General features: G+C 41.8%; 1 protein-coding gene across 8 annotated transcripts in view; it reads right to left on the bottom strand.

The window, feature by feature from the left end:
* Mphosph9 (M-phase phosphoprotein 9) overlaps positions 1 to 25,153 on the bottom strand; it is a 59,328-nt gene that overhangs the window by 14,727 nt on the left and 19,448 nt on the right. For 7 of the 8 annotated variants that reach the window (XM_013144752.3, XM_013144755.3, XM_063225530.1 and 4 more), the window contains 7 exons: positions 20,916 to 21,379; positions 20,265 to 20,423; positions 15,647 to 15,734; positions 14,281 to 14,496; positions 7,593 to 7,640; positions 6,510 to 6,574; positions 4,439 to 4,540 (listed from right to left, as the gene is read on the bottom strand). In XM_013144752.3, coding sequence (XP_013000206.1) covers positions 4,439 to 4,540; positions 6,510 to 6,574; positions 7,593 to 7,640; positions 14,281 to 14,496; positions 15,647 to 15,734; positions 20,265 to 20,423; positions 20,916 to 21,379 — 1,142 coding nt within the window. The remainder of the gene's footprint in view (positions 1 to 4,438; positions 4,541 to 6,509; positions 6,575 to 7,592; positions 7,641 to 14,280; positions 14,497 to 15,646; positions 15,735 to 20,264; positions 20,424 to 20,915; positions 21,380 to 25,153) is intronic. The other variant, XM_013144750.3, reaches the window with a different exon arrangement.

Raw genomic sequence — 25,153 nt, 5'->3', positions numbered from 1 at the left:
GCAGCATGGTTCTAGTCTACTGGGTCCCCCACGTATTCAGGTAAACCCTGCTGGCCCAAGGGTCCCAAGTCCCCATGAACAATGGGCCCTGCGCTAGATTCCGAGTTCTGCTCATCTCGTCTCCCCCACGCCTAATGCCATTAGGAGCCGTGCCTGATTTCTGCCCAGCACCCTAAGCCTCCACTGCTCCCCTGTGCCCTCTGAGGATACCGCTGGGCCTGTCATCACCACAAAAGACGCACCCTCCAGACACCCACACTCCAGGCCCCAATTCTGCGTGTAGCTCCAGCAGCACAGGAGCCCCAGCCAGTCCCTTCCCAGTCACCAGCTCCACAGTCTTCCTCTCTTTGCTCTGAGCTCACACTCAGGACTCCCTTCCCCCCACCTGAGCCTGCCGGGCCACGGTGACTTCACTTCCTGTCTCCACTCGCCCAGTGGAACCTGGCTGGGGAAAAAGCCACCCAGCTGTGCAGATCATTATCGACCTCTGCAGTGGATGCCCTCCTAGCAGGGTGACCATCTGACAACCTCCTCTCTTCCTTCTATGATTGGGTTTCTCCTGTGAATCAATTTGGATTTTGGGGAAGCAGTTCTTCCCGCCTTTTTTTTTTAAGGCAGTGTCTCAGTCACCGAGTTGTGCAGGCTGGACTCGAACTCATGGTCCTCCTGCCTCAGCCTCCCAGAGTGCTGCTGGGACGATGGTTTGAGCACCCTTACAGCTTGCCCACAGCTTGCTGTCGAGATGAATCCATGTTGATAGGCTAGGTCCAGAACTGGAAATTTTTTCCATAAAGGACCAGACAGAAAATATTTTTAAGTTTCATGGGTTTGAAAGTGTCTGTCTCAACTTCTCAGCTTGGCTGCTGTGATTTAAAAGCTGCCACAGACAACACATGAATGAATAAGATTGTTAGTGTTTCAGTAAATTTTACTTATAAACTCTGACGTTTTGAATCTGTTGCCATCTCCCTGTTGTAAAATGCTATTCTTTTTTTAAGCACTTCAAATTGTTGAAACTCACAGAGCTTACAACAGGCTGTGTAGGCTGGATTTGCCAACCCCAGCTGTACTTCCTGATAGCATGTGGTACACACATCACACACAGGGACACCCCATCTTTCAGCACCACACCCCTTGCCCCCCAAGCCCCCTCCCCAGCTGCTGCGAGCCATCAGCCTGCAGAGCCCGCTGTTAGTCCTCAGCCCTCCACCTCTGGGCAGCACACAGCACCCACGACTGCGAACCTGTGTTCTCTGTCCAGTTTTCTAACAACTTTTCTAACAACAGGCTCCTTTACCAACTCCTCTACTAAACTTCAAAACAGGGCTCTCCTTAGCTGGACATGGTAGCACAGGCCTGCAATCCCAGCATTCTGAGAGGCTGAGGCAGAAAGATCCCAAGTTCAAGCCCAGCTAAACAATTTAACAACTTAGAAACCCTGCCTCAAATAAAACACATTTTTTAAAAGGCTGGGCACAAAGGGGCAGCCAGTGGTGGGTGAGCTCACTCTCACCACATACCCTCAGTTTCTACCACAGTTGTGAGAGGGTTCTAAAATCTGTAACTGTGGCCTAAGACGTTATTTCTGAGCCCCAAACTTAAGTTTCTAATTGCTCATTTGATTTCCATTTAGAATTCATAAGAATCTTAAAAATATTCTCAATGCCAGGTGTGGTGGCACACTTCTACAATCCCAGCACTCGGGAGGCTGAGGCAGGAGGATCATTGCGAGTTCAAGACCAGCCTGGGCTACAAAGTGAGCCCAAGGCCAGCCTGAACTGCATAGGAGACCCCGTCTCAAAAAGAAAAAAAAAAAAAAAATCACATTGGAAATTCTGATCTCTTCCCTTTAGAATATCACCTGTAGAAGTCCAAGACAGAAAGCAAGAGCAATTCCACCCTCCCTTCTCACCTGGCCAGCCACGCTCTGGGGACTCTCCCTCCAGAATCTGCCACAGGACTGCCCCACAGTTACCCTGGTTAATACCCTCCCAGCACTGCAAGGGCCTCACTAGTCTTCTTCCTTCTGCTGTGCTCTTTCCATCCTTTCCTCACTGTAGAAACATTGAAAGTGCAGCGGGTGGGTGGCACATGCCTGTAATCCTAGTACTTTGGAGGCTGAAGCAGGAGGATCGTCCCAACTTTGAGACCAGCCTGGGCTACAAAGTGAGCTCAAGACCAACCTGAACTACACAGGAAGACCTTGTCTCAAAGGACAAAAAAAAAAAAAAAAAAAAAAAAGGAAAAGAAACAAAGAAAATGCACATCCTAAGTCATATTGTTTTACTATAAGAAGACCTCCAAAGGATCCTTAACAGACTCAAAAAGTCCAAGTTCCTGACTGGGACCTAGAAAGTCATGTATGATCAAGCTACAATTTCACCAGGGTCACTTCACCTCTTGGGGCAATGTCCAGGCCACAGAGGCCTCCCTCAGGTCCTCCCAACATGCTGGCTTCTATGCAGACCATGCCTGTCCCTCAGCCCTCCACAGCGTCTGCTCCAGTGTGCCACACTTCACTCTTCTGTTTACCTGTCACCCCCAGAAAAAGCCTTCTCTGGCCCCCAACTTTGGCACTCTCTATTATCTCTCAAATAATCTTTTTTTTTTTTTTTTTGAGACAAGGTCTCACTATGTATCTCACACTGGCCTTGAACTTGCCACATAGCCCAGGCTAGTCTGGAACTCGCAGTCACCCTACTGCCTCAGCCTCCCAAGTGCTGAGATCACAGGTGTGCACCACCACACCCAGTTCCTGAAAAGTCAATATCAGTTACTCACCGAATTTTTTGTTTTAATAAAAGAATTCACTATGCTCTACCAAGATTAATTAATGAAGAGCTAGATAAAGTATCTCTCTTGATAATTACAACTTTGGTAAGAAATGATAAATTAAAAATAATTGCTTTCTATCCAGGCATAGTGGCACACGCCTGTAATCTCAGCACTCAAGAGTCAGGCGGCTGAGGCAGGAGGATTGCCTTGAGGTCAAGGACCGCCTAAACTGCATAGCAAAACCTGTCTCAAAAAAAAAAAAATCACAGAACACAAGACACTAAGTGTTTTGTAATAAATGTGAACATTATGAAGTTATGATATACTTACTGATATCCTTTATAACAAAATGATGGGTAGTAAGCAGTTCTAAAACAAAAACCACTCTGTAGATGGACCCAAATAATGCTGAGGGCCAGGGATATAGTGCAGCAGTGAAGGGAAAGAGCTCCTGCTTATTACGCACCGGCCCTGGGGTCACCCTAGCAGCCCACACACATACATATACGTGTGCACACACACGTGTGCACACGCACACACACGCACACATGGACACAACACAAACAAAACAACAACAAACTCAGACCACAGCAAAGCTAAAACACAGGTCTATCGTCAAAGGTCTTCCCCTTAACGCAGGAAGAGAATGTCTAGAATTTCAGTACTAAAAGACCTTTTGAGATATTCTGGCCCATCCTCCTTGTTTTTAGAGATAATAAATCTGAGCTCCTAAAAAAACAGTAAATGAGCTTGTCTAATGTCCCACAGCCAGGCAGAGTCAAAATTTCCTTATTCACAGGGCCGGGGGTTTAGCTCAGCAGTTTAAGTGCCTGCTTGGCAAATGCGGGGTCCTGAGTTTGATCCCCAGCACCAAAACAAAATTTCCTTATTCACAACCCGACTCTGCCCTCTTCATTTATCAAATCCCTCTGTGGCTTCACTGGCAATTTTTTTGTCAGTACAAGGACTGAACTTAGGGCTTAATGTGTGCTAGCAAAGCGCTCTACCACTGAGCTGCAGCCCTTTTGTTTTTTATTCTGACTCAGGGTCTCAGTAAATTATGTAGACTGGCCCCAAATTTGTAATCCTCCTGCCTCAGCCTCCCAAGTAGCTAGAATTACAGCAATGTACTACCTCCCCAGGCACAGTAGTACTTTTTATACACATCTAAGTTCTGTAAGGACACTTAACCTTGAATTCCTTTTTTTTTTTTTTTTTCTTTTTCGTTTTTATCGGTATCAGAGATCGAACTCACAACTGCTTGCTTTCGAGGCAGGTGCTTATGCCGCTGAGCTAAATCCCCAGCCCCTTAACCTTGAATTCCTAATGGTTTAAACAGAAAAGCTTCTCTTTGTAATGGAAGCATGTACCAGCCAGGCATGACTGAGGCAAGAGAACTGCTAAGAGTTCAAGGCCAGCCTGTGTCACATAGTGAGGGCAAGACCAGCTTAGACTACACAGTGAGCTCCTGTATAAAAAATAAAAGAAAAATAATGCTAATACAAGCACACACCTATCTTCTAGTGTTTTTTTTTTTTTTCTTTTTCTTTTTATCGGTACCGGGGATCGAACTCACGACCGCCTGCTTGCAAGGCAGGTACTTATGCTGCTGAGCTAAATCCCCAGCCCCTCTTCTAGTGTTAAGAGAGTAAGTGAAACTTACTTGGCACACGAGGGTCTCACGTGAGTGCTAGAATTATGACGCAGACTTAACATATTTTCATGTTCCACTTGCTTCACTTGAGCTTCAAGTTTTGAAATTGTTCTAATTCAAAAGCAATATGATAAATTAATACACTTCAACAAATTTTAAATACAGTGCAACTAAAATCATTTATTTAATTATTTTTATTCTTTGGGATTTTTTGAGACACAGTTTCAGTTCAGGCTGAACCTGAACTCACTATTTAGCCCAGGCTAGCCTCAAACTCTCGGCAATCTTCCTGTCTCAGCCTCCCAAATGCTGGGATTACAGGCATGTGCCCCTAGCCCCAGCATGAAACAACAGTATCTCCTAGAAAAGGTACAGTACAAGTTGCCTCTCTATAAAATCTTTTTTACTTTCTTTCTTTTTTTTTTTTTTAAATCGGTACCGGGGATCAAACTCAAGACCGCCTACTTGCAAGGCAGGTGCTTATGCCGCTGGGCTAAATCCCCAGCCCATCTATAAAATCTTTTTCATAGTAAATTATCACTTCCAAACTTTTAATAGCTAAGCAAAATCAGGGAAAATAAACAGGAAAACAAATACCTTAGGTTCTACACAGTGTGTTTAGAAAATGAAATAATGAATGGAGATTCAGCTCAGTGGCACAAGATCCTGCCTAGCAAACTCAAGGTTGTAAATTCGAACCCCAGTACCGAAAATAAAATAAAATAAATAAATAAATAAATAAATAGCATTAATATAGCCAAGTAAAAAAGTTATGTAACTTTGACAACAAATCAAAAACATGCTAAAAAAAATACTGAGTACAAACTTAGTAAAATACCAAATAAACTGTATTCTGACCTGTTTAAATGTGACGTACCTGGTATTCATGCATGCAAAGCATAAATAACAATTTCACAAAACAGAAAAAAGTTTAACTTCCAAAATGAAGCTGTTAAAAAGAACTCTCTTCCTCTGAAAAGAAGCAGTGGCTAACACACCCAGGCGCCTGCACCTTTCGGCGCTTGCCTCACTTGTGCCATGTCGGGATGAAAGCCTATTTCGAATCTCAGGTAAAGGATAAGGACCTTGACCAATTCACTGCTACCAGGACCCCCTGCCTCCCTCTGTTCTTGTGACCCGTGCATCTGCATCTTCCTGTCTGTACTTGAACGCTACCTACACAGGCACCCTGGTAGAGAAGGCTATTGCTAGAATGAATGAACTGCAGGAAAAGCAGGTGAGAAAGCCAGACAGCGCCTCTCTTCTTCTAACTACAATAAAATTCTAAGTCAGGGGATTACTCATATCCAAATAAAAATACAAGAAGAACACACTCTCAATGTAGGTGTTTCTGATCATTTGCAACAGAATATTTATGACTTTGTTCCTGCCAAATTAAACAAATCAGGATAACTATACAGATTCCAAGCCAAATCTGTAGCAAACTCTGGTATGAAGAACACTGTGCCCCCCACCTCCTCCTTAGCCCAGTGCGGGGGGACCCAGGGCCTGGCACGCACTAAGCTTGTGCCCTACCAGCCAATCATACCTATGCCGCTCTGTCTTCTTTTTGAAGCATGAAAACAACTGACTGAAAAAGGTTACTTCTTGTTTTGTTTTTGATAGTTCCTTACTGTTTAGGCCAGGCTGGCCTAGAACTCACAGTGCTGGAATTACAGCGTGAGCCACCACGCCTGGTGTAGGCTACTTCTTAAAATTCTTTACAGTGATGACATATTGTTCAGATTTTATCTATGCTGAGCAAGTATCTCTGCTGGGAAATATGCACCTCCAAGGCAGTCTACTCACTTACCAGTTCAGGGCCTGAGGTGTGAGGGGGAGGAAGTAACAGACTGCTTGCCTGGAATGCACAGGCCCCTGGGTTTACCTCCAGCACCATACAACTTTAATAAAAAACCTCCTTTGGCGCAAATCAAATGTATATCCATGCCAGGGGAAGATTAGGATAAAATTAGATGTCACACTGCTTTAAATTCTAAAGCAAAACTTCTTTTTATCACCTTCAATACACACACTTTTTTTAAAAAGCAGTATTTCCTTATTAGTGAGACAATTTTACCTTTTCAAGTCAGAAATCTGAGTATGGGCATCAAGCAGTTTGTTTTCGGTTATGTTTAGTGCATCCTATGAAAAGAAAGAGAAAATTCAGGTAACTCAAGATACATACTGTCTATCCCCTTAATTCAAATGCGTAACTTAGCCCGACATGGTGGCCCATGCCTGTAATCCCAGCAATCAGGAGGCTGAGGCAAGGGGGTCACCATGAGTTCAAGGCAGCCTGAACTACACAGTGAGACCCTATCTCAAAAAAAGGAAGGCATAACACAACACTAACCTAAGGCCAAACCAGTTGTTCCAAATTAAACAGATACTCAGCAAGTACCGGACAGCCCAGGACTAGGAGAGATAGCAAGAGGAAAGACGCAGGGTGGAACGACAGGGCCCTGCTGTAGGAGCCCCCTGCTGCAGGTCGTGAGATGTTGAGGCCTGTTCTGCTTTGCTTGTCAGAACAATCTGGTTAGATTTTTAGCACAAATCTGATTAACAGCTCAGCAGAAGGACAGAAGAAATAGCTCTGAGACCAGTGTGCTCTGCTCCTGAACCCCAGAGCCTCTGGCAGTCCAGCTGGGCAGCCTTCCGCCGGCTCCCACGGCCGGCCACGGAGCCCACGTGCCGGCTGAAAGACGTGCAAGGAGCTCCTACAGCAGCGTCTTCACAGGCTTCCATCAGTTCAGACCCGCAGTCTCCAAGCAGACCACTTATTAAGAAATCAAACTTAATAAGCTTATATGGTCCCCAAAAAGCCCAAGGCTTTGAAACTAAGAGCTTATTTTTAAGCAGTACTAAATAATTAGTTGCATCTGTATAAGTTCTTACACTTTTAAACAATTTAATCTTAATCCATCTTAAATGCAATAATCATTCAGTATTGCTTACTCAATGAATGAGCTAATCTCACTTATGAGGTAAATAGGGCAGAGATTTGAAAAGAAGGAATCAAGATGACGAGGAACCAGCAGTCCAGTTTAAAAGAGTGAGGGGTGGAGGAGGAGGAGCCGGGAGGAGAGAGGGTCCGCTCTCTTCACCCCAGGCCTGTGCTTCTGTCCCCACGTAAAACCCAGGCAGGAACCACGGCTGTTACCTTCACTTGTCCGTGCTCTTTCCCCAGAGACTCATACTCTCCCAAGAGCTACAAAGAAAAACATTGCACCACAGAATTAAACATTATGACAGACAAGGTGAGCCTCAAAACTAACAGCCCACACCCTCGAAACTGCCAGTGTCATGAGAAAGAAAGGCTAACAGCACAACTGATGCTAACACAGTATGATGATTCCTAACACTATTCTTGCAACTTTTTTGTTTTGTTTTGTTGGTGAGACAGGGTCTTACTGTGTAGTCCAGCCTGGCCTTAAACTCACTAGGTAGCCCAGGCTGGCCTCAGAGCTCACAGAAATCTTCTTGCCTCAGCCTCCCAAGTACTGGGATTACAGACATGTGCCACCATGCCAGGCATTAAAATTACTTCAAAAGTAAAAAGTAGTATCATTCAATTCCCTTGAAGTAGTTTATCTGACTAAAATTTATTTCCACTGTCCTTTTTTGAATTATTATATATTGTTTTGTTGGGGATTTTTTGTTTTGTTCTGTTTTGGTTTTTTGAGAGGATCTCGCTAATGTACCTCAGGCTGACCTTGAACTCACTACCGAATCTAGTGACCCTCCTAATTCAGCCTCCAGAGTGCTGGCAATTACAGGTGTATACACCACACCTAACCCGAACTGCTACATACTGTTTTGCTACGTTAGCTGCAATATACTATATAATATCTACTACATCACATAATATAATGCATAATAATGCAATATAAACAATTAGTTATAATATAGTTAAGGAATTTACCTAAAAAATACGTATGTTGAAATGTCTAGTTAAAAGGCAGATTTATCATGATTTTCTCCTCTTTATCTGAAGATCCTACTATGATCCTTCATTAGCTATGAGAAAGTCAAAGAGAAAACAAAAGTAATACCCATAACAGATATTTCAATAAAAGATCATTTAGAAAAGCAAACAGAGTGTATCTTGCTGGATTTTATTATATGTGATAGTATAAACAAAAACTGTTATAGGCAAAGAGATAATATAGAAACTACTGTTCGTTTTCTGTTAGCTGGTTCTAAATACCCTACAATGCTTTCATCCACTTGAATGGTTTTACACTATCTTGATATGTTTGATGATCTAGTATACGAAGTTATATTCAAATATTTCAAGGAAAAAGACACTATGGTAACTACTATTAAGTCGTGTTATTTGGTGGTGAAGCACTAGGTTGCTGAAACTATCATGCTTTAACCTGTATTGTTATGTTGTTATGTCCTCTTATCTCAATCTCTCCCTTATGCATTAAATAAAATTATTTAATTATTTTTTTATTATTTTTTTTAATTAAGGGGAAAAAATCAAAAAAATTAGCAGGATATATTATAGTAACGTTTTTGATTTCCTATTAACTTGATTTGAAGTCCTGTAATACTCCCACTATCTTGTTTTGACTGATTTACACTCTGTTCTGTTCTGTATGATAATATCAAGTTTGAGGGTATAGGCAACTACTTTGAAGGCAATAAGATTCACTATGATGCCCATTCTGGTTTTACTATTATCCTCTTTTGAAGTCCTGTAATGTTTACAATGTTTAGGTTTTATTGGTCTTGTTCTCTACTTTTTGTTCAACTTTATAATACCTAATGAGATAGACAATTCTTCTTAAGGAAGCAAGAGGCATTATGGTAACCATTGTTGATAACCTTGTACTCTGTTTTTACATCATGTGCTATGTCTATCCTTGGTTTTGATTGACAGCTTTATTTTGTCATATTTGATTTTATTCTCTGCCAAAAAAAAAAGTAATAAGAACTATGGAAGTAATAAAACCCAAGATGTGTAAATTTTGTTGTAATAGAGGAAAAAAAAAAAAGTGCTCCAAAGGATACAATAGCAAGTGTGTTTAGGTGTGTTAAATAGATGACCATATTAATGTTTTTGAATGGATCATTGAACACAACTGTTTGCAGTTTCACTGTTTAAATGTCCACTTTGTATGCTTTGATCTTGTGACTTCAACAACTATCTCTAAGATGATAATGTATAATCTATTAATTGGTGATTTCTTACTGGTTTTTTTTTTTTTTTTTTGTAGTTCTGTATTACTTGCACTCTTACACTGTTTTGTTTTGTTCTGTTTTTTCTCTTTTTCCTTTTAAATAAAATTTAAAAAAAAAAAGAAAGAAAGAAAAGCAAACACAGGGCCAGGGATGTAGCTCAGCAGTGTGGCATTTGCCTGGCAAGCTCAAGGCCCTAAGTTCAATTCCTGATATCATAAGAAAAAAGAAAAAGAAAAGCAAATAGAGCCAGACATAGTGGTGTACAACTGTCACCCCAGAACTCTGGGAAGCTCAAGCAGGAGGATCATGAATTCAAACCACCCTGAGTAACAGCCTGTCTCAAAAAGACAAAATAATACTAGATAAATCACTGAAGGAAACCATGATTAATACCTCAAATTCATAAACTAAGAACGTGAAAAGCAAGAAATCAGAAAAAAGAGATCTTAGAAACTAAAAATGACTAACATGAAAGAAGAAATAAATTTAACATTTAGACCAGAAGATAAAGAACAAGCAGGCTGCCAGGTGCAGGGGCGCACATCTGTAATTTCACCATTGAGAAAGCTGAGGCAGGAGGATTGCAGTGAGTTCTAGGCTAATCTGGACTACAAAGCCAGTTCAAGACCAGCCTGAAATGCACAGTGAGACTCTGTATCAAAAAACAAACAGAACAAACAGGCCAAAATGAAAACTGAAAGTCTTGGCAAATCAACCCACATAATACAATATCTGTTGGCAAAAAGTTCCAAAAAGAGTACAGAGAAAATAGAGACAGGAAGTTTAAAAAAGAGGTAATATTAAGCTGGACATGGTGGCTCACGCCTGTAATCCCAGCACTTGGCTGAGGCAGGAGGATAATTGCCAGTTCAAGACCAGCCTGGGCTACAAAGTGAGCTCAAGGCCAGCCTCAACTGTACTTTTTTTTTTTTTTTTTTGCCTTTTTCCTTTTTATCAGTACCAGGGATCGAACTCACCACTGCCTGCTTGCAAGGCAGGCACTTATGCGCTGAGTTAAATCCCCAGCCCAACTGTACTTTTTTCTGTCAAAAAGACAAGAAAAAAAAACAAGTAACATTAACAGATATTGTAGAACTGGGGGCTGGGGATTTAGCTCAGCGGCATAAGCGCCTGCCTTGCAAGCAGGCAGTCGTGAGTTCGATCCCTGGTACCGATAAAAACGGAAAAGACAAAAAAAAAAAACAAAAACAAAAAAACAGATATTGTAGAACTGCAGGACATTGAGCCAGGCATGGCGCCTGTATCCCAGTACTCCGGAGGCTGAGGTGGGAGGATCGCAGACCGTTTGAGACAGCCTGGGCTACAAAGTGAGCTTAAGGCCAGCCTGTACTGCATAGCGAGACCCCGTCTCAATAAAAACAAAACAAAACAAAAAAAAAGAACTGCAGGACATTAATGCACATGGTAAGGGTGTTTGTGCCTCCAATCAAAGCACAAAATTTCAGAATACCAAGAATAAAAAAATGCTAGAAAACTTCCACAAGGAGAGATGAAAAGATCCTTATTCAAAGGTAGTCATGGTGGTACAGGCCAATAATCCCAGCACTCCGGAGATTGAGGCAAGAAAATCCAATTCCATTTCAGCCTGGGCAATTTAGCAAGACTCTATTTAGTAAGACTCTATCTCAAGACACAAAGTAAAAAGGCACTGGGGATGTAGCTTAAGGGGAAGGCCCTGGGTTCAACCTTAGAATTGAAAAGAAAAAGTAGTAGAAAGAAAGAAACATGATCATTAAGTGCAGCATGTAGTCCTTGATTCAACTCTAGGTTAAAAAGCAAAACAACAAAATAACTGTAAGAACCTTATTTAGACGACGGAGGTAACATGAATACAGACTGTGTTAGGTATTGGTACTTTATCAAGGTGAGACTTTCTGAGGATTAAACTGCCCTGAGCTCATGTTCTCAGGAACCAGCCATTGAGGGAGATGCAGTAAATCAGTGCTCCTATGTACTCAGACAGCCCAGCAAGCAGGCGGCAGGGCAGTGGCATGCAGGATCCCAGCATCCAAGCGGGGGGGGGGGGGGTGTGTCGGGTCTATAAAGCCAGAGAGTGAGGTGCTGCTCATGCTGCTGCAGGGTCGCAGGCCAGGGGGTGCTGGGGCTGGGGAGGAAGCCAGGGATGTGGAACCCGAGCCACCCAGAGGAATGAGGCGGAGCTAGAGAAGCCATGTCCACTGCTGCAGCCCCTGGTCCTGTCTGCACTGGTCCAGTTCCCCAGGGAGGAGCTCTCCCTGGAAATGGAAGCTCAGGGAGCTTGGACCTAAACTTGGATGGAAGCAACCTTGCCAGAACCAACCAGTCCAGGAGAAGGTACTACCCAGAAGCTAGAAAGCGCAGTGCAGGCATCAACGCAGCCACCGGCTGTCTTTACAGTAACAGAAGGGCTGTTATGGAGGGAGGCAGCACAGCCCCGGAAATCCCAGAGTGGTGGCACGGCTGGGGTAGAGCCGGTCCCCTCCAAACCCGCACCTCCCTCGGGGCAATGCCACTGCATTCCACCCACTGGCTCTCAGACTCTATCAAACAGACTCACACACTCGTTCCTCCCCTGATTTTTGCCACTAGCTCTTTAAAATTGTAAACAAACTGCAATGTAACTACTGTATTTAAGAGTTAGCTTTGGTGACTAAGGCATGAGTACTAATAAAAAGTCCACGTGTCAAGGCCTTCTGTAAAGTATAAGGAAAACTGTTCTTAACATTCTGTGAAAATCTGTGTTAAAAATATGTGCAATGAGAAAAGAAAAGAAAAAGAAAAAGAAAAAGCTAGTAAAATAGTCACAACTGGTAAACCTTTTTTTTGTACCAGGGATTAAACTCATCACCCTGCGCTTACCAGGCAGGCGCTTATGCGGCTGAGCTAAATCCCCACTCAACTGGTAAATCTAAGCATAGTTTTCTTTTTTCCTTTTTTTGGGGGGAAGGGGGTACCAGGAATCAAACTCAGGCCTTGTGTTTGCCAAGCAGGTTCTTGTACCTCTGAGCTACATCCCCAGCCCAAGAATAGTTTTCATTGTATTATTCTTGTAAGATTTCTGTAAGCTAGAAACTTAAGGTGGGAAACGAAGGGGGAAAAAACACAAAAGCCGTGAGGACTGGGCAGGGAAGGAAGAGACTCAAATCATCTGATAGAAAACTGGAAAGAAGTCATCATGAATCTAAAGGAAACACGTACCAGCCAGCGCTCTACGCTCAGCCAAATGACATGTGGGGGACATAAAATTTTCATCCGCCATCATCTGATTTCAAGTACACTTAAATGAAACCAAGATAAAAGCTAAATGTTGCTATATAGCACATCTCAGAAACAAGATTGAGAGGAAAAAAATGGGTCCAACATGACATAATTCATATACACAGTTTAAGAACATATAAAACATTAATGATAGCCTCCAATCCCAGAACTCTGGGAGGCAGAGGCAGGAGAATTCCAAGTTCAAAGCCAATCTCTGAACAATTTAGCAAGATCTTGTCTCAAAATAAAAAACAAAAAGGATAAAAGATATAGCTCAGTGAAAAAGCCCTGGGTTCAATCCCTAATATCTAAAAACAAAAATGACAAGGAAAAAAAGTCTTCAGAGTGAAATATCCCTCAGGTGGCCAGCAAAATAGTACAGAAAGCACTGGGACACATCATTAGGAAATGTCAGCACACAGAGAGCAGAGGCGAGGCCTTCAACATCTTCAGGGAGTAGATGAAACAGGACACACTGCAAGGGAGTCAGAGGACAAAGACTGGAACTAACCACAGCAACAAAAGAACACGAGCTGTCTCACGCCCCTGACATAGCCCTGCTTTTAAGGTTTGAATAACCATTTACATGAATTATATTTATGAAAATAAACATTAAAAACTAAAAGGATAGGAAATACATCTAAAACTGCCCGGTAGAAAATGTCAAGACTAGTCAGGTGCTGCACATCCATATTCCCACACTTGGGAGGCTGAAGCAGTAGGATCACCTTGAATTTGAGGCCAACCTGGACTACACAGTGAATTCAAGGCCAGCCTGAACTACATATATAGCAAGACCTTATCTCAAAAACCAAAACAATGCCAAGACTGTATAATTTGGTATTATTTATGTCCTATCATAAACAGTATCAAAAGACTAACTTAGGAAAAAATATATAACTTGTACCCTATAATTCAACATTAATGTCATATTCATCCAAATTTTTTTTTTGTTTTGTTTTTTGGTGTTTTTTTTTTTGTCTTTTTCCTTTTTATCGGTACCAGGGATCAAACTCACGACTGCCTGCTTGCAAGGCAGACGCTTACGCCACTGAGCTAAATCCCCAGTCCCTTATTCATCCAAATTTTAAGTGAAATTAAATCAAAGTGAATGACTGAATCAAACCTGCTCTAAACCTGGTTCATAGCATTTTACTGTGTCAGACACACAGATAGATCCCTTGATAGCTCAAAAAGTAAACTGCTAGAGACAAAAAAGGACAGACCAAGGTCAGCCTTCGGAGGTTCGGACTCTAGCTGCAAACTGAGCCCCAGCAGCCTCATCCAGAGGGCGCATCTGCAGCTACAGCCAAGGCACCTAAGGCCAAGGTAAACCTGGAAAGAATCATCACAGCAACAGAGCACAGAGTCACACCAAGCTCCTATTATTTGTTACCTACATCTTGAAACATTTTGCTTTCTTGTTTTAGCCTAGCTTCTTTATCATCTGAGAGTTTGTAAGCGTTCTCAAATGCTTCTTCTAAATCTTGCAGTCTAGATTTTAGTCGAATGATGGTACTGTCTTTTTCTTTATTGCTTGTTCTCATTTCCTCAATTCGTTCCTGTAAAATTTTGGAGGTACTGCTGGCTGCACTGAAGCGTTCTCTCAAATCATTCTACAAAATAAAGACAAAGATAAGGTATTTGAAATGAAAAAAAAAAAAAAAACAGATGTCATAATTAATTATGGGCATTCCCATTCCAAAAGAAAGCACACAGATAGAAATAAACACACAATGCTTCAGTTTACCCTTGGACGGAGCGTTTAGAAAGAAGTATTCTACAGAATAACTCCTTGAAATTATGGTAGAAAAAACTAGGAGGCTCAATGATTCTAGGACTCACTAAGCTAACAGTGCTTATGGGTCACCTTATGAGAAAAAAATAAAAAAATAAATACAGCCTCAAAAGAAATTATCCTGAAAGTAAAGCTAGAATTCATTACCCAACGTTCATATTTGGAGAGGAAACATTTCTTACCCTATTCTCACTGTAGAAACAGAAAATTCAAAATGTATCTGAGATGTTAAAATCTGTTCAACAATTATCTCTAAAATACCCACAAAGTGTCAGGCACTTGGGTGCCACAAATTTAAAATTGAAGCTGGGCAACGTGGCATGCCAGCAGTCTTAGCCATATGTGAGCCTGAGGCAGGAGGGTCACTTGAGCTCAGAAGTTTAGGACAAGGCTGCAAAACACAGCAAGACCCCCATCTCAAAACAAAAGAAAATAAAACACGTTGGGATTAACAAAGTTAATAACTCCTTACTTCATAAAGTTTATACTTTAGGGGGAGGCAAAGATAACCAAAAAAAAAAGCATCAAATACATATACTCAGTTCTTCTTAAAATTTTATTTTGAGACAGGGTCTCACTAAGTTGTCTGACTCAGCTTACACGTAGCTAGGATCACAGGCATGCAATCTATGGAATTCCACACTCAGTTGGAATTCTTTTGTGACTGAGGAAAATGTTCTATAATTGACAGTGGTAATAGTTACTCAATTTACTAAAATATTAAATTATATACTTTGAAAGGATGAGTTTTATAGTATGCAAGTTATATTAAAAAGTAAACAAAATATTTCAAAGGATAAAAACTTATAGTATCATATGAAGCCAGCGATAATGACAATACAAACTACATAGTAAGGCAGCCTTAAGAAAATGCTATCATAAAGTGAATCCCTCAAATTCAGTTGATAAAAAAGATTTTTATCATTAAATCACCAGAATAAAAAGCCAGAAAAAGAGAAAGAACTCACCACTTCTATTTCCAGTAAGTTATTCTTGTTTTCCAAGGTCCTCACATGGCTAGTAGCTTCAATCAAAGCATTGTCTAGCTGGCTACACCTAAAATACATAAATAGACTTTTAATTAGAAAGTAAAATAATTTATCGTAAAGTATTACATATGGGGCTGGGGATTTAGCTCCGCAGCATAAGTGCCTGCCTTGCAAGTGTGTAGTCTAGAGTTCGATCCCTGGTACCACTAAAAAAGAAAAAGAAAAAAAAAAAAGTATTACATAAAAATACCCAAAAGAATTTTTAAAAACATTAGTATTTCAAAAATCTAACTGATCTACCAATATGTAATACACAACTAATCTCCAGTGTTAGTTAAACCGAGCTGCCATTTTAGTAAAATACACACCAAAGAACTATATGATATTCTAGTATCTGAAGAAAATAACAGGCTAAACTAATGGCATGAAAAGACCCCTAAAAAATATTAAATTGGGCTGGAAGTGAAGTGCAGAGGCAAAGCATATGCTTAGTATGTGTGAAGCCCTGGTTCAATCCCTGGCACCAAATAATAATAATTAAAAAATAAAATTAGTGGGAAAAAAGCATACTATGAACAGATATTTAAATGGCCATATTTACAGTAGCACTCTGCACAACAGATGAGAAAGGTGGAAGCAACATAAATGTCCTTCAACAGATAAAAAAATACGTATTAGATCTAATCTTGTAATCCTCATATGTACTAACACTGAGTTAGATACGTCAGTTACAGAAGGATAAATACTGTATGATTCTACTTATATTAGCAGTCAAATTTACAGAGACAGACTAGGAGTGGTGGTGCATGCCTGTAATCCAGCACTTGGAGGCTGAGGCAGGAGGAACACCATGAGTTCAAGGCCAGCCTGCACTACATAGAAAGACTGTCTCAAAAGAGAAAAAAATTACAGTGACAGTACAACAGTGGCTGCCAGGGGAAAAGGGTAACAAAAAGTTATGTTCAGCGAATAGAGAATTTCAGTTTTGCAAAATGAAAATAATTCTGGACATAGCAGGAGTGATGGCCACCCAACAACATGAATTATACTTAAGCCACTGAACTACACTCTTAAAAATGGTAAGCTGTATTGAAGTTAAAAATTAAAATTTTGGGCTAGGGATTTAGCTCAGTGGCATAAGTGCCTGCCTTGCAAGCACATGGTTGAGTTCGATCCCCGGTACCAAAACAAATAAAATAAAATTTTGGGAGCCTGGGATTTAGCTCAGCTGTCTAAGTGCCTGCCTGCCAAGCACCAGGTCTTGAGTTCAAGCCCCAGTACCAATACATACATACATACATACATACATAAACATTTTTAAAAGGCCAGGAATAGTGGTGTATGCCTATAATCCCAGCACTCAGGAGGCTGAGGCAAAAGGATTACCAGGAGTTTGGGGCAAGCCTGGGCTATATATAGTAAGTTCAAGGTCAGCCTGGACTACATAGCAAAACCCTGTCTCAAAAATACAAACAAACTGGGCTGGGGATTTAGCTCAGCGGCATAAGCGCCTGCCTTGCAAGCAGGCAGTCGTGAGTTCGACCCCCGGTTCCGATAAAAAGGGAAAAGAACAAAAAAAAAAAAAAAAAATTAAACATTTAAAAAGCAAAATAGAGAAACTCGCACAAAATAGCTTGATCTTACTTGTGGGAAAAAAATTTCCTTGTACATATTATGATTACTGGATGAATGCAAAACATCCAAACTTACAATGCTGAGACTAGAAGCTGCATTAGGGAGACTTATTTATTATCAAATTAGGCATAATGTATTATTCTTTTTTTTTTTTTTTTGTCTTTTTATCGGTACCAGGGATCGAACTCACGACTGCCTGCTTGCAAGGCAGGCACTTATGCCACTGAGCTAAATCCCCAGCCAATGTATTATTCTTATAAACACTTCCTTTGTAGGGCTGGGGATTTAGCTCAGTGACAAAAGCACTTGCCTAGCAAGTACGACGTTGTGAGTTCAATCCCTAGTACAAAAGAAAAAAATTTTCTTTGTAAAATTAATTATCACAGAGCTTCACAATAACAAAACACATGGTGTCCAGCTACTATTTTGACTATTTCGTGATGTACTGTGAATAATACAAGCATTTTTATCTAGCACTCACTGTATATACCAACTCTGTTACTTTTATATCTATTCTCATAACCGTCTCAGTTAAGTTAGGATTTCTTTTTTTATTTTAAAGAGATTAATACAAAACAGGACATAACAAAACAGATCAGACAGAGCAATGTAAGCAACACAGCATTTCACCACAAGACAACCAGTAATTAACAGTGACTACTGGGGCTGCAGATTTAGCTCAGTGGAATAAGCGCCTGCCTTGTAAAGCAGGCAGTGCCGTGAGTTCGATCCCCGGTACCGATAAAAAAGAAAAAGACAAAAAAAAAAAAAAAAAAAACAGTGACTACATAATGTCTCTTTGTTTGAAATAGTTGAGCACTTTCATTCTCTTGAATGGTTTTATATACTATTTTGTTATGTTTGATACTATTGTATATGAAGTCATGCTCAACTATTTCTAAGTTAGGATTTCTGTCAGTCCCATTTTATTTTAGTCTTTTCCCTTTTTATCCAAACTCACGACTGCCTGCTTGTAAGGCAGGCGCTTATGCCGCTGAGCTAAATCCCCAACCCCTAGTCCCATTTTAGAAGTGAGGGGCTGAGGTCCCCAGGTGGTTCAGCACTGCATTCTCGGTGGGGCCATCCGTCAGGTTTGGCGGGGCTGGGACTGAACCTGAAGTAGGCACTGGGGGGCTCCACTCTCAGCCCCTTCCCTTGGATCCAGGGACAGCGCCGCTGCTGGCCTCACAGCTCAGAGAGCAATCGCTGGGAAGACAGCTTCGTTTCATTTGTTCTGCTTTGTCTGCAGTGCTGATGACCAAATCCAGAGCCTCACACACGCAAGGAAATTATTCTGCCACTGAGCTATGCACCTCGGCCTGGAGACTGTTCTTGAAAGCAAGGTTATTTAATTAGTCACATGTAAATGAATACGCTAAGTGGATTTGACTGTTTTCATTACCACACTGATTGTGATATGCCAGAGATCATGGCCCCCAGAGTGGCAACTGTGTAGCGTAAGGCTCTGTTATCACGGCTGGCCTGCAACATGCACGTGATGGCCCTATTCGCAGCACCGGTGGAATTTTCAATTTCCAATTTTAAGCTTCAAGAAAAAAAGCGAAAAAATGGGTGTATGCACTGAAAACAACTAGTTTTTGTCTTGGAATTATTTCTGCAGGTCTAAAAGACTGCAACTGTAACAGTTTTCTCCTGTAAGGCTGACCAAATCCTTTTGATGAAGAGGAGAAAATAATGTATTCAGCTGCAGGGGGCTGCTGCCCTCTGGATGGCACTGTCATTCGCTGCTGCAACACAGCAACTGATTTAAGGCCTCAGGTTCCTGCCTGCTCTGCCTACAGGCACTTTACTGAGTTCGTACTAGCACTTCCTGTACAGCAAGATGTTCCAGCCAGCTATTGTTCACTGGGTGGCTCCATCAGGACCCTGTCTTTAACATCAAAAAGCCCCCTGAGCCAGGCATGGTGGCGTACGCCTATAATCTCAGTACTCAGGAGGCTGAGGCAGGAGGATCATTGTGAGTTCAAGACCAGCCTGGGCTGGTGGCTCATGGCCAGCCTGAACTGCATGGTAAATCCTGTCTCAAAAAGACAAAAAAATAAAATAAAAAAGGCCACCTGTTTCTACTAGGAAGTACCTATACTCCTCTCTGCCTTTTTTAAAACTGTATTTTATGTATTTATTTCATTCATTTATGTTTAAGTTTTTTGAGAGAGGATCTTGCAGTGTAGTCCAGGCTGGCCTTGAATTCCCCATGCAGCCCAGACTAGACTCCGACTCACAGCAATCCTCCTTTCTCAGCCTCCCAAGTGCTGGGAGCACAGGTGTGCACCAGCATGCACAGCTTTTTTTAATTTCTTTTGAGAAGGCGTCTCACTAAGTTGCTAAATTGCCCAGGCTGGGTTTGAACTTGTGATCCTCCTCCCTCAGCCTCCCAGATTGCCAGGATTTATAGCACAGCCCACCACACCTGGCTAAGTTACCAGGAACTCCGTAGTATTAATCTTCCCACAAATGGCAGGGGAAGACTCTACACATACAAAGTCTGCTTGTTTCAGTTCCTTGCCCATAGGAAGCCCATGACTTCATATCAGTTATTAGTGTGTTACAGGAGTTGGTTCCAAGCTTTAAAAACACTTAGGCCAGGCACAGCGGCACATGCTATGCAATGCCAGTTACTCAGAGGCGGAGTTTCAAAAGCTCAAGGAGAGCCTGAACCACTTCACAAGACTATTTCAAAATAAAAATTTTCACAAGGGGCTGGAATTTAGCTTTGTAGCATGTGCTTAGCATGTGCAATGCCCTGGGTTCCATCCCCAATACTGCATGTGCACACACACGAATGTACACACACTCACAATTACCCTGCTAATACCTCTCTATAAGATTCAAATGCAAAATCCATGCTTTCCCAGTGTTTTCTGCCCCCAATGTACTATACTTCTGTGAAGTGGTATGTTCAAGGTGCAGAAACACCGACGACAGCACAGTCATACTCTACCTATCTCTAAGAATTTCATTGGTTTTCTTGAACTCTTCAACGGCAGAAGTTTCTTTTGCCTCCAGCTTCTGTTTCAAACTATTTATTTCAGATTCATAATAAGCACGAAGATCTGCTACGTGTCGAGCATGCTTTTCCTTCAGGTTCTGCCTAATCCTGCTGGTGAGAGTGGAAACATCATTAGAAAGCCCATCTCCCCATCCCACCCAAAGAGAAACCCAGAGCACAGTCATCCTCCAGGCAAAGTCCCGGCTGCCTACACTGCGCTCCCCCAGCAAACAGAGCCGACACTTCACAAGCTCAGCCGCTTCCACCCACAAGAACGTTCTAATGCCCTGTCGCCTCTGGGTGCCTCTGTCAGCACCCATCTTTGCCTCACAAGGGGCTGGGGATGGAGGCCGGTGGGATGGTATCTGTCTAGCATGCATGAAGCTGGAGGTTTTTAATCCCCAGCACTAGAAGACAGAAAAAACTGACAATAAAGTGAAAAAGACACAAATAACTTAAAGTGTTTAGATGCTCTGTCGTAGAAAAGCTGCATGTCTTTAAGATTTTATATGTTACTGAGTTTCAATAAAAATCATTTTCATTATTCAATCAGACATCACAGAAAATCTATTAACATTACAAGCCATTCACTGAAATACATACTTAGACAATATCACAGGATCTTCCAGAGAAGTCAATGAAATGCATTCTGGGACACTGTTGGCTGTACCTGGAAGCTGGGACTGACTGACCGAGGCTGAAGCTGCTGCTGCGACAGTGTTTTCTTCACCTACAGTGTTGACGGAGACGTCATTGCTAGTGAGAGTACACACTGAAGGGAACGGGGAACTGCTCCTGCTTTCGTTTTGGAACGCACGGGTCTTCCAAGAGTCCACGGGTGAAGCCTTCGTGTGTGAAGGGTGTTTTGGGAACCCGGGCAACTGAGAAGTGACATTACTTGCTTGTGAAAAGGAGTCGATGTCAGAGTGACTTGATATAGTTGGTTCCAGGACAGAGTCTGGTGAGAAGGACAGTCTGTCACCAAGAGGGCTCAGAAAGCCATGTGGCTGGGTTTCTGAACCCTGCTGATGTGGCTTCGTGTGCAAGGCTGGATCCAGAGTCAGTACCTAGAAAAACACAGACAACCTTGAGGTCCTTCCGCGTTCCCTGCTTCTTTTGCTGCATTTAAACGAGAAGACTTCAGTTCTCCTAGGAAAAAAGCTTACAATCCAAGTTACAGTCATGAAGCTTCTCTCGCTTGCATTAGCAGAATGGTGACAACTTCCCCTCTGATGGATGATTTGGGTTGGAAGCAGAAGTGAGATTCTTCTCAGGTAACCGCTTGTTTTCCCTTTTGTGGAAAACGTTTTGTAAAAAATGGTAAGTAACCTTCAATGGTGGTAGCTTCATCTCATTACCAGTATTAGGCGCAAAGATAAATAAAATTATTTAAATGGTATTATCTGGGTTAAGAAAACTGACTGATCTCAAGATCAGCACCATAAGGCCAGGGACACAGCTGAGCAGCACAATGCCGGCCTGGCAAGAGCAAGGTCCTGAGTTCGATTCCTGGTACCAAAAAAAAAAGTCAGCACTGTAAAAAAATTTTTAGATTTTTTTTTTTTAAGAAAATTTTAAATAAGTTGAAAGTACCTGCCTGGCAAGCACGAGGTCATGAGTTTGATCCCTGGTATCAAAAAAAAAAAAAAAAAAAAAAAGGGACCGAGTTCCTTACTACACAGTTACATTCATTTTTTAAGAGTTAGCAAACAGGGGCTGGGGATTTAGCTCAGTGGCATAAGCACCTGCCTTGCAAGCAGGTAGTCGTGAGTTCGATCCCTGGTACCGATAAAAACGAAAAAGACAAAAAAAAAAAAAAAAAAAAAAAAAGAGTTAGCAAACAGGCCAGGGGTTTAGCTCAGGGCCTTAAGCACCTGCCTGGTAAGGGCAAGGTCCTAAGTTCGATCCCCACTACCAAAAAAAAAAAAAAAAAGAGAAAGATAGCAGACAAGAAAAAGTATTAGCTATCCAATGAAAATAAACTCCTTTATTAATTAATAAAATAGGATTTAACCCTAACTTCTACAGCTAGAATAAAAATGTCACAAAGAATTGTCTAAGATCCAAACAGCAAAACTTTGGGCTTTATTTACTTTAAGGGGGACCTACTTCAGGGTTTGCTAATCCTGGGCCTCCAATTTAAGCTGTGGCCACAGTCTCCAAGGGGATCACAGATTGAGGGAGAGTCACACTGAAAGTTCAGTCATCATGTAATCTTAAATTTAGTCCCATTTCGAATCGACAAGGACTACAGATTTTTGCTGCCCAAGTGTGTTTCTGAACCTCAGAGCTCAAGCAACCCTCCCTCCTCATTCTGCCAAGGAGCTGAGCTGCTAGGTATATGCGACCGCACTCAGCTCACTGAGTTCATACTTCTTAATAAACCCTTTAACTAGCTTACGGACAGAACAATTAATTATACTTCTGATGTATGAATTAAAGACACAAATTTATTAAAACTACCCTTAAAATATACTACATTTCCCATGATCCTGCTTGGCAATCCCACTGTTTAGATACAGCCACCTGAAGCTCTTTTGCAAGCCGTGAGCTTGGGACAGGGCACAGCAGGATGGCTGCGGCCGTCCCCAGAGGAGCCTGCGGGGCCTGGGGAAACAGCTGCAGCCCAAAGGCACAGCTCAGGTTTAGGGACCACCTGCACGGCTTATGTCCTTTTCTTTTTTTTTTTTTTTTTGTCTTTTTCCTTTTTATCGGTACCAGGGATCGAACTCACGACTGCCTGCTTTCAAGGCAGGAGCTTATGCCGCGGAGCTAAATCCCCAGCCCCTTTATGTCCTTTTCTTTACCTGTCTCAGCATCCCTGAAGTAAAGATACCTTTTGCAGTTAACGTCATCTTACAATTGCTTCTAGCCAAGTAACAGCTGTGATATAATTGTCACAGCCTGCTTGGAAGCAAATCTCAAAAGCAAAAGAACTGTTCCCGGAAGTTCTAACAGTTTTGAAGAAAAATCCTAGAGACTACAATGGACTTTCTGAGGACCAACAGTTAGCGGAAGGGCTCATTAACCATGATTGGCAACATGTTCCATCCTGTAGTCAGAAACAGCCTAGCTCCACATAACTAGTAAGCCAGGTAAAAACTCAGCACCAAGCCCTTACATAGCTTTTTAGAGAAACGCTGACTCACTAATACTCTTGGTGAAAGAAAATACGTAAGAAAGCAAGGAAACCAACACTACTGCAACCCACGCGGACCCCTTCTGTCTCTCTCAGACAGAAGCTTTCTTTCTCTCAATAAATATATTCTGCTCTTAACCCCTGTTGTTCCTAAAATTCATTCTTCAGTTTTAGAGAACACGAACTCATACCGGACACAGTAGGTCAGGAGTTTCACTCCCCTCTATCATTTGAGACTTCCACCACAATCACTGGATGGAGGTGAGAGCTTGCTTTTTGCTTCATAGACTCTGGACTGGGACTCATTCAGGTAACAAATTTTTATGCTTCAAATTTTGCTTTGTCTTTGCCAGTTGCTTATAATTACTCGAGATAATTGCTTGCTGTTTGCCCATTGTTTTTAGTTGCTTTGTCTCATATAGTTTTATTTTACCTGGACTACTAATCTTATTGGCTAACCACAGTTCTATCCCACCTTATGCCCATCAACCTTGTGAGTTCCCAGTTATCCCACCTTAAACCCATCTCACCCCATGACTGTACTCTGCAAAAGTCCCTAAAAGAAGCCAAAGTCCTTGGCAACCTGCTCGGGATCCCTTCTGTCTCTCTCAGACAGAAGCTTTCTTTCTCTCAATAAATATATTCTACTCTTAAAAAAATAAAAGAAATCAACACCAACACTGAGTTTACCTATTTATGCTGAGAAGCATAAATAGGTAAAGAAGTTTCAGCCAAATTTACTTCACTCACATTTTCCTTTATATGTTAAGTCTTATAATGAAATAAGAAGCTGAAAACTTTTTCCCATAACAACCAAATATAAACTTGAAGAGATAAGAAAGCACTGTATTGGTCTAATTGCTAAGATGTTTGGTGGAACATAAAATGGGAGGTCATAAAATTGATAACACCATGGATCCAATCATTGGTTTTAACGTACCGATGTCCAGGATCCAGTGACGTGGCAAGCCCCATAAGCGCAAAGCTATGCAGTGTTTTCTGCCCCTGTACGAGTCGCCTCCACAGCCGCACTGCTGTGTTTATCTGTCTCCCTCTCTTTCCTCAAGCTGTGGGTGGTGGTTCCGGGTACTATCTGGTACACAGACATTTACAGGTACCACGCTGCCCCGTGCCACATCTGTCTCTAGTGTTTGCATCCCTGTTCCCCAGGGTTACTTCCATTACATCCCCCCTTTTCCCGATCCACTCTCTCATAGGCTAACTAGTTTGCATAATCAAACTACAGAAGTGAAATAGGTACATCAATGTGCACAGACTAAACAATCGCACGTTTTTGCTCTGAAATAAGCAAAGTATTTACATTTCTTTTCCTTTTTTTTTTTTTTGGTACTGGGGGTCGAACTTAACAAACTTGCCAGGCAAGTGTTCATGCTGCTGAGCTAAATCCCTGGGCCAGTATTTACATTTCTTATTCAAAGACTTTACAACAAATTAAATTGTGCATAATTGTGATACAACTGCATCAGTACAAAGCGAGGCAGAATGGAAAGCCAACGTCAGGTTCAGGAGACAGTGAAGTGACAGCCAAGACTATTTATAAAGCAGCACACACAACAGCCTTCATTTAATTCCACAAAACACCAACTGGGGGCCAGAGACAACCACTCAGCGGCACAGTACCTACCTGGCAAGTACAAGGTCGTGAGTTCGATCTCCAGTACACACATACAGGCACACACAC

Source organism: Cavia porcellus, unplaced genomic scaffold (assembly GCF_034190915.1).
Source record: "Cavia porcellus strain 051 isolate PalLab524CR breed Dunkin Hartley unplaced genomic scaffold, mCavPor4.1 scaffold_16, whole genome shotgun sequence".
In the NCBI taxonomy this organism is placed as follows: domain Eukaryota; kingdom Metazoa; phylum Chordata; class Mammalia; order Rodentia; family Caviidae; genus Cavia; species Cavia porcellus.
Note: the sequence above shows the minus strand (reverse complement) of the source record. Positions and strands in the feature narration are given on the sequence as shown.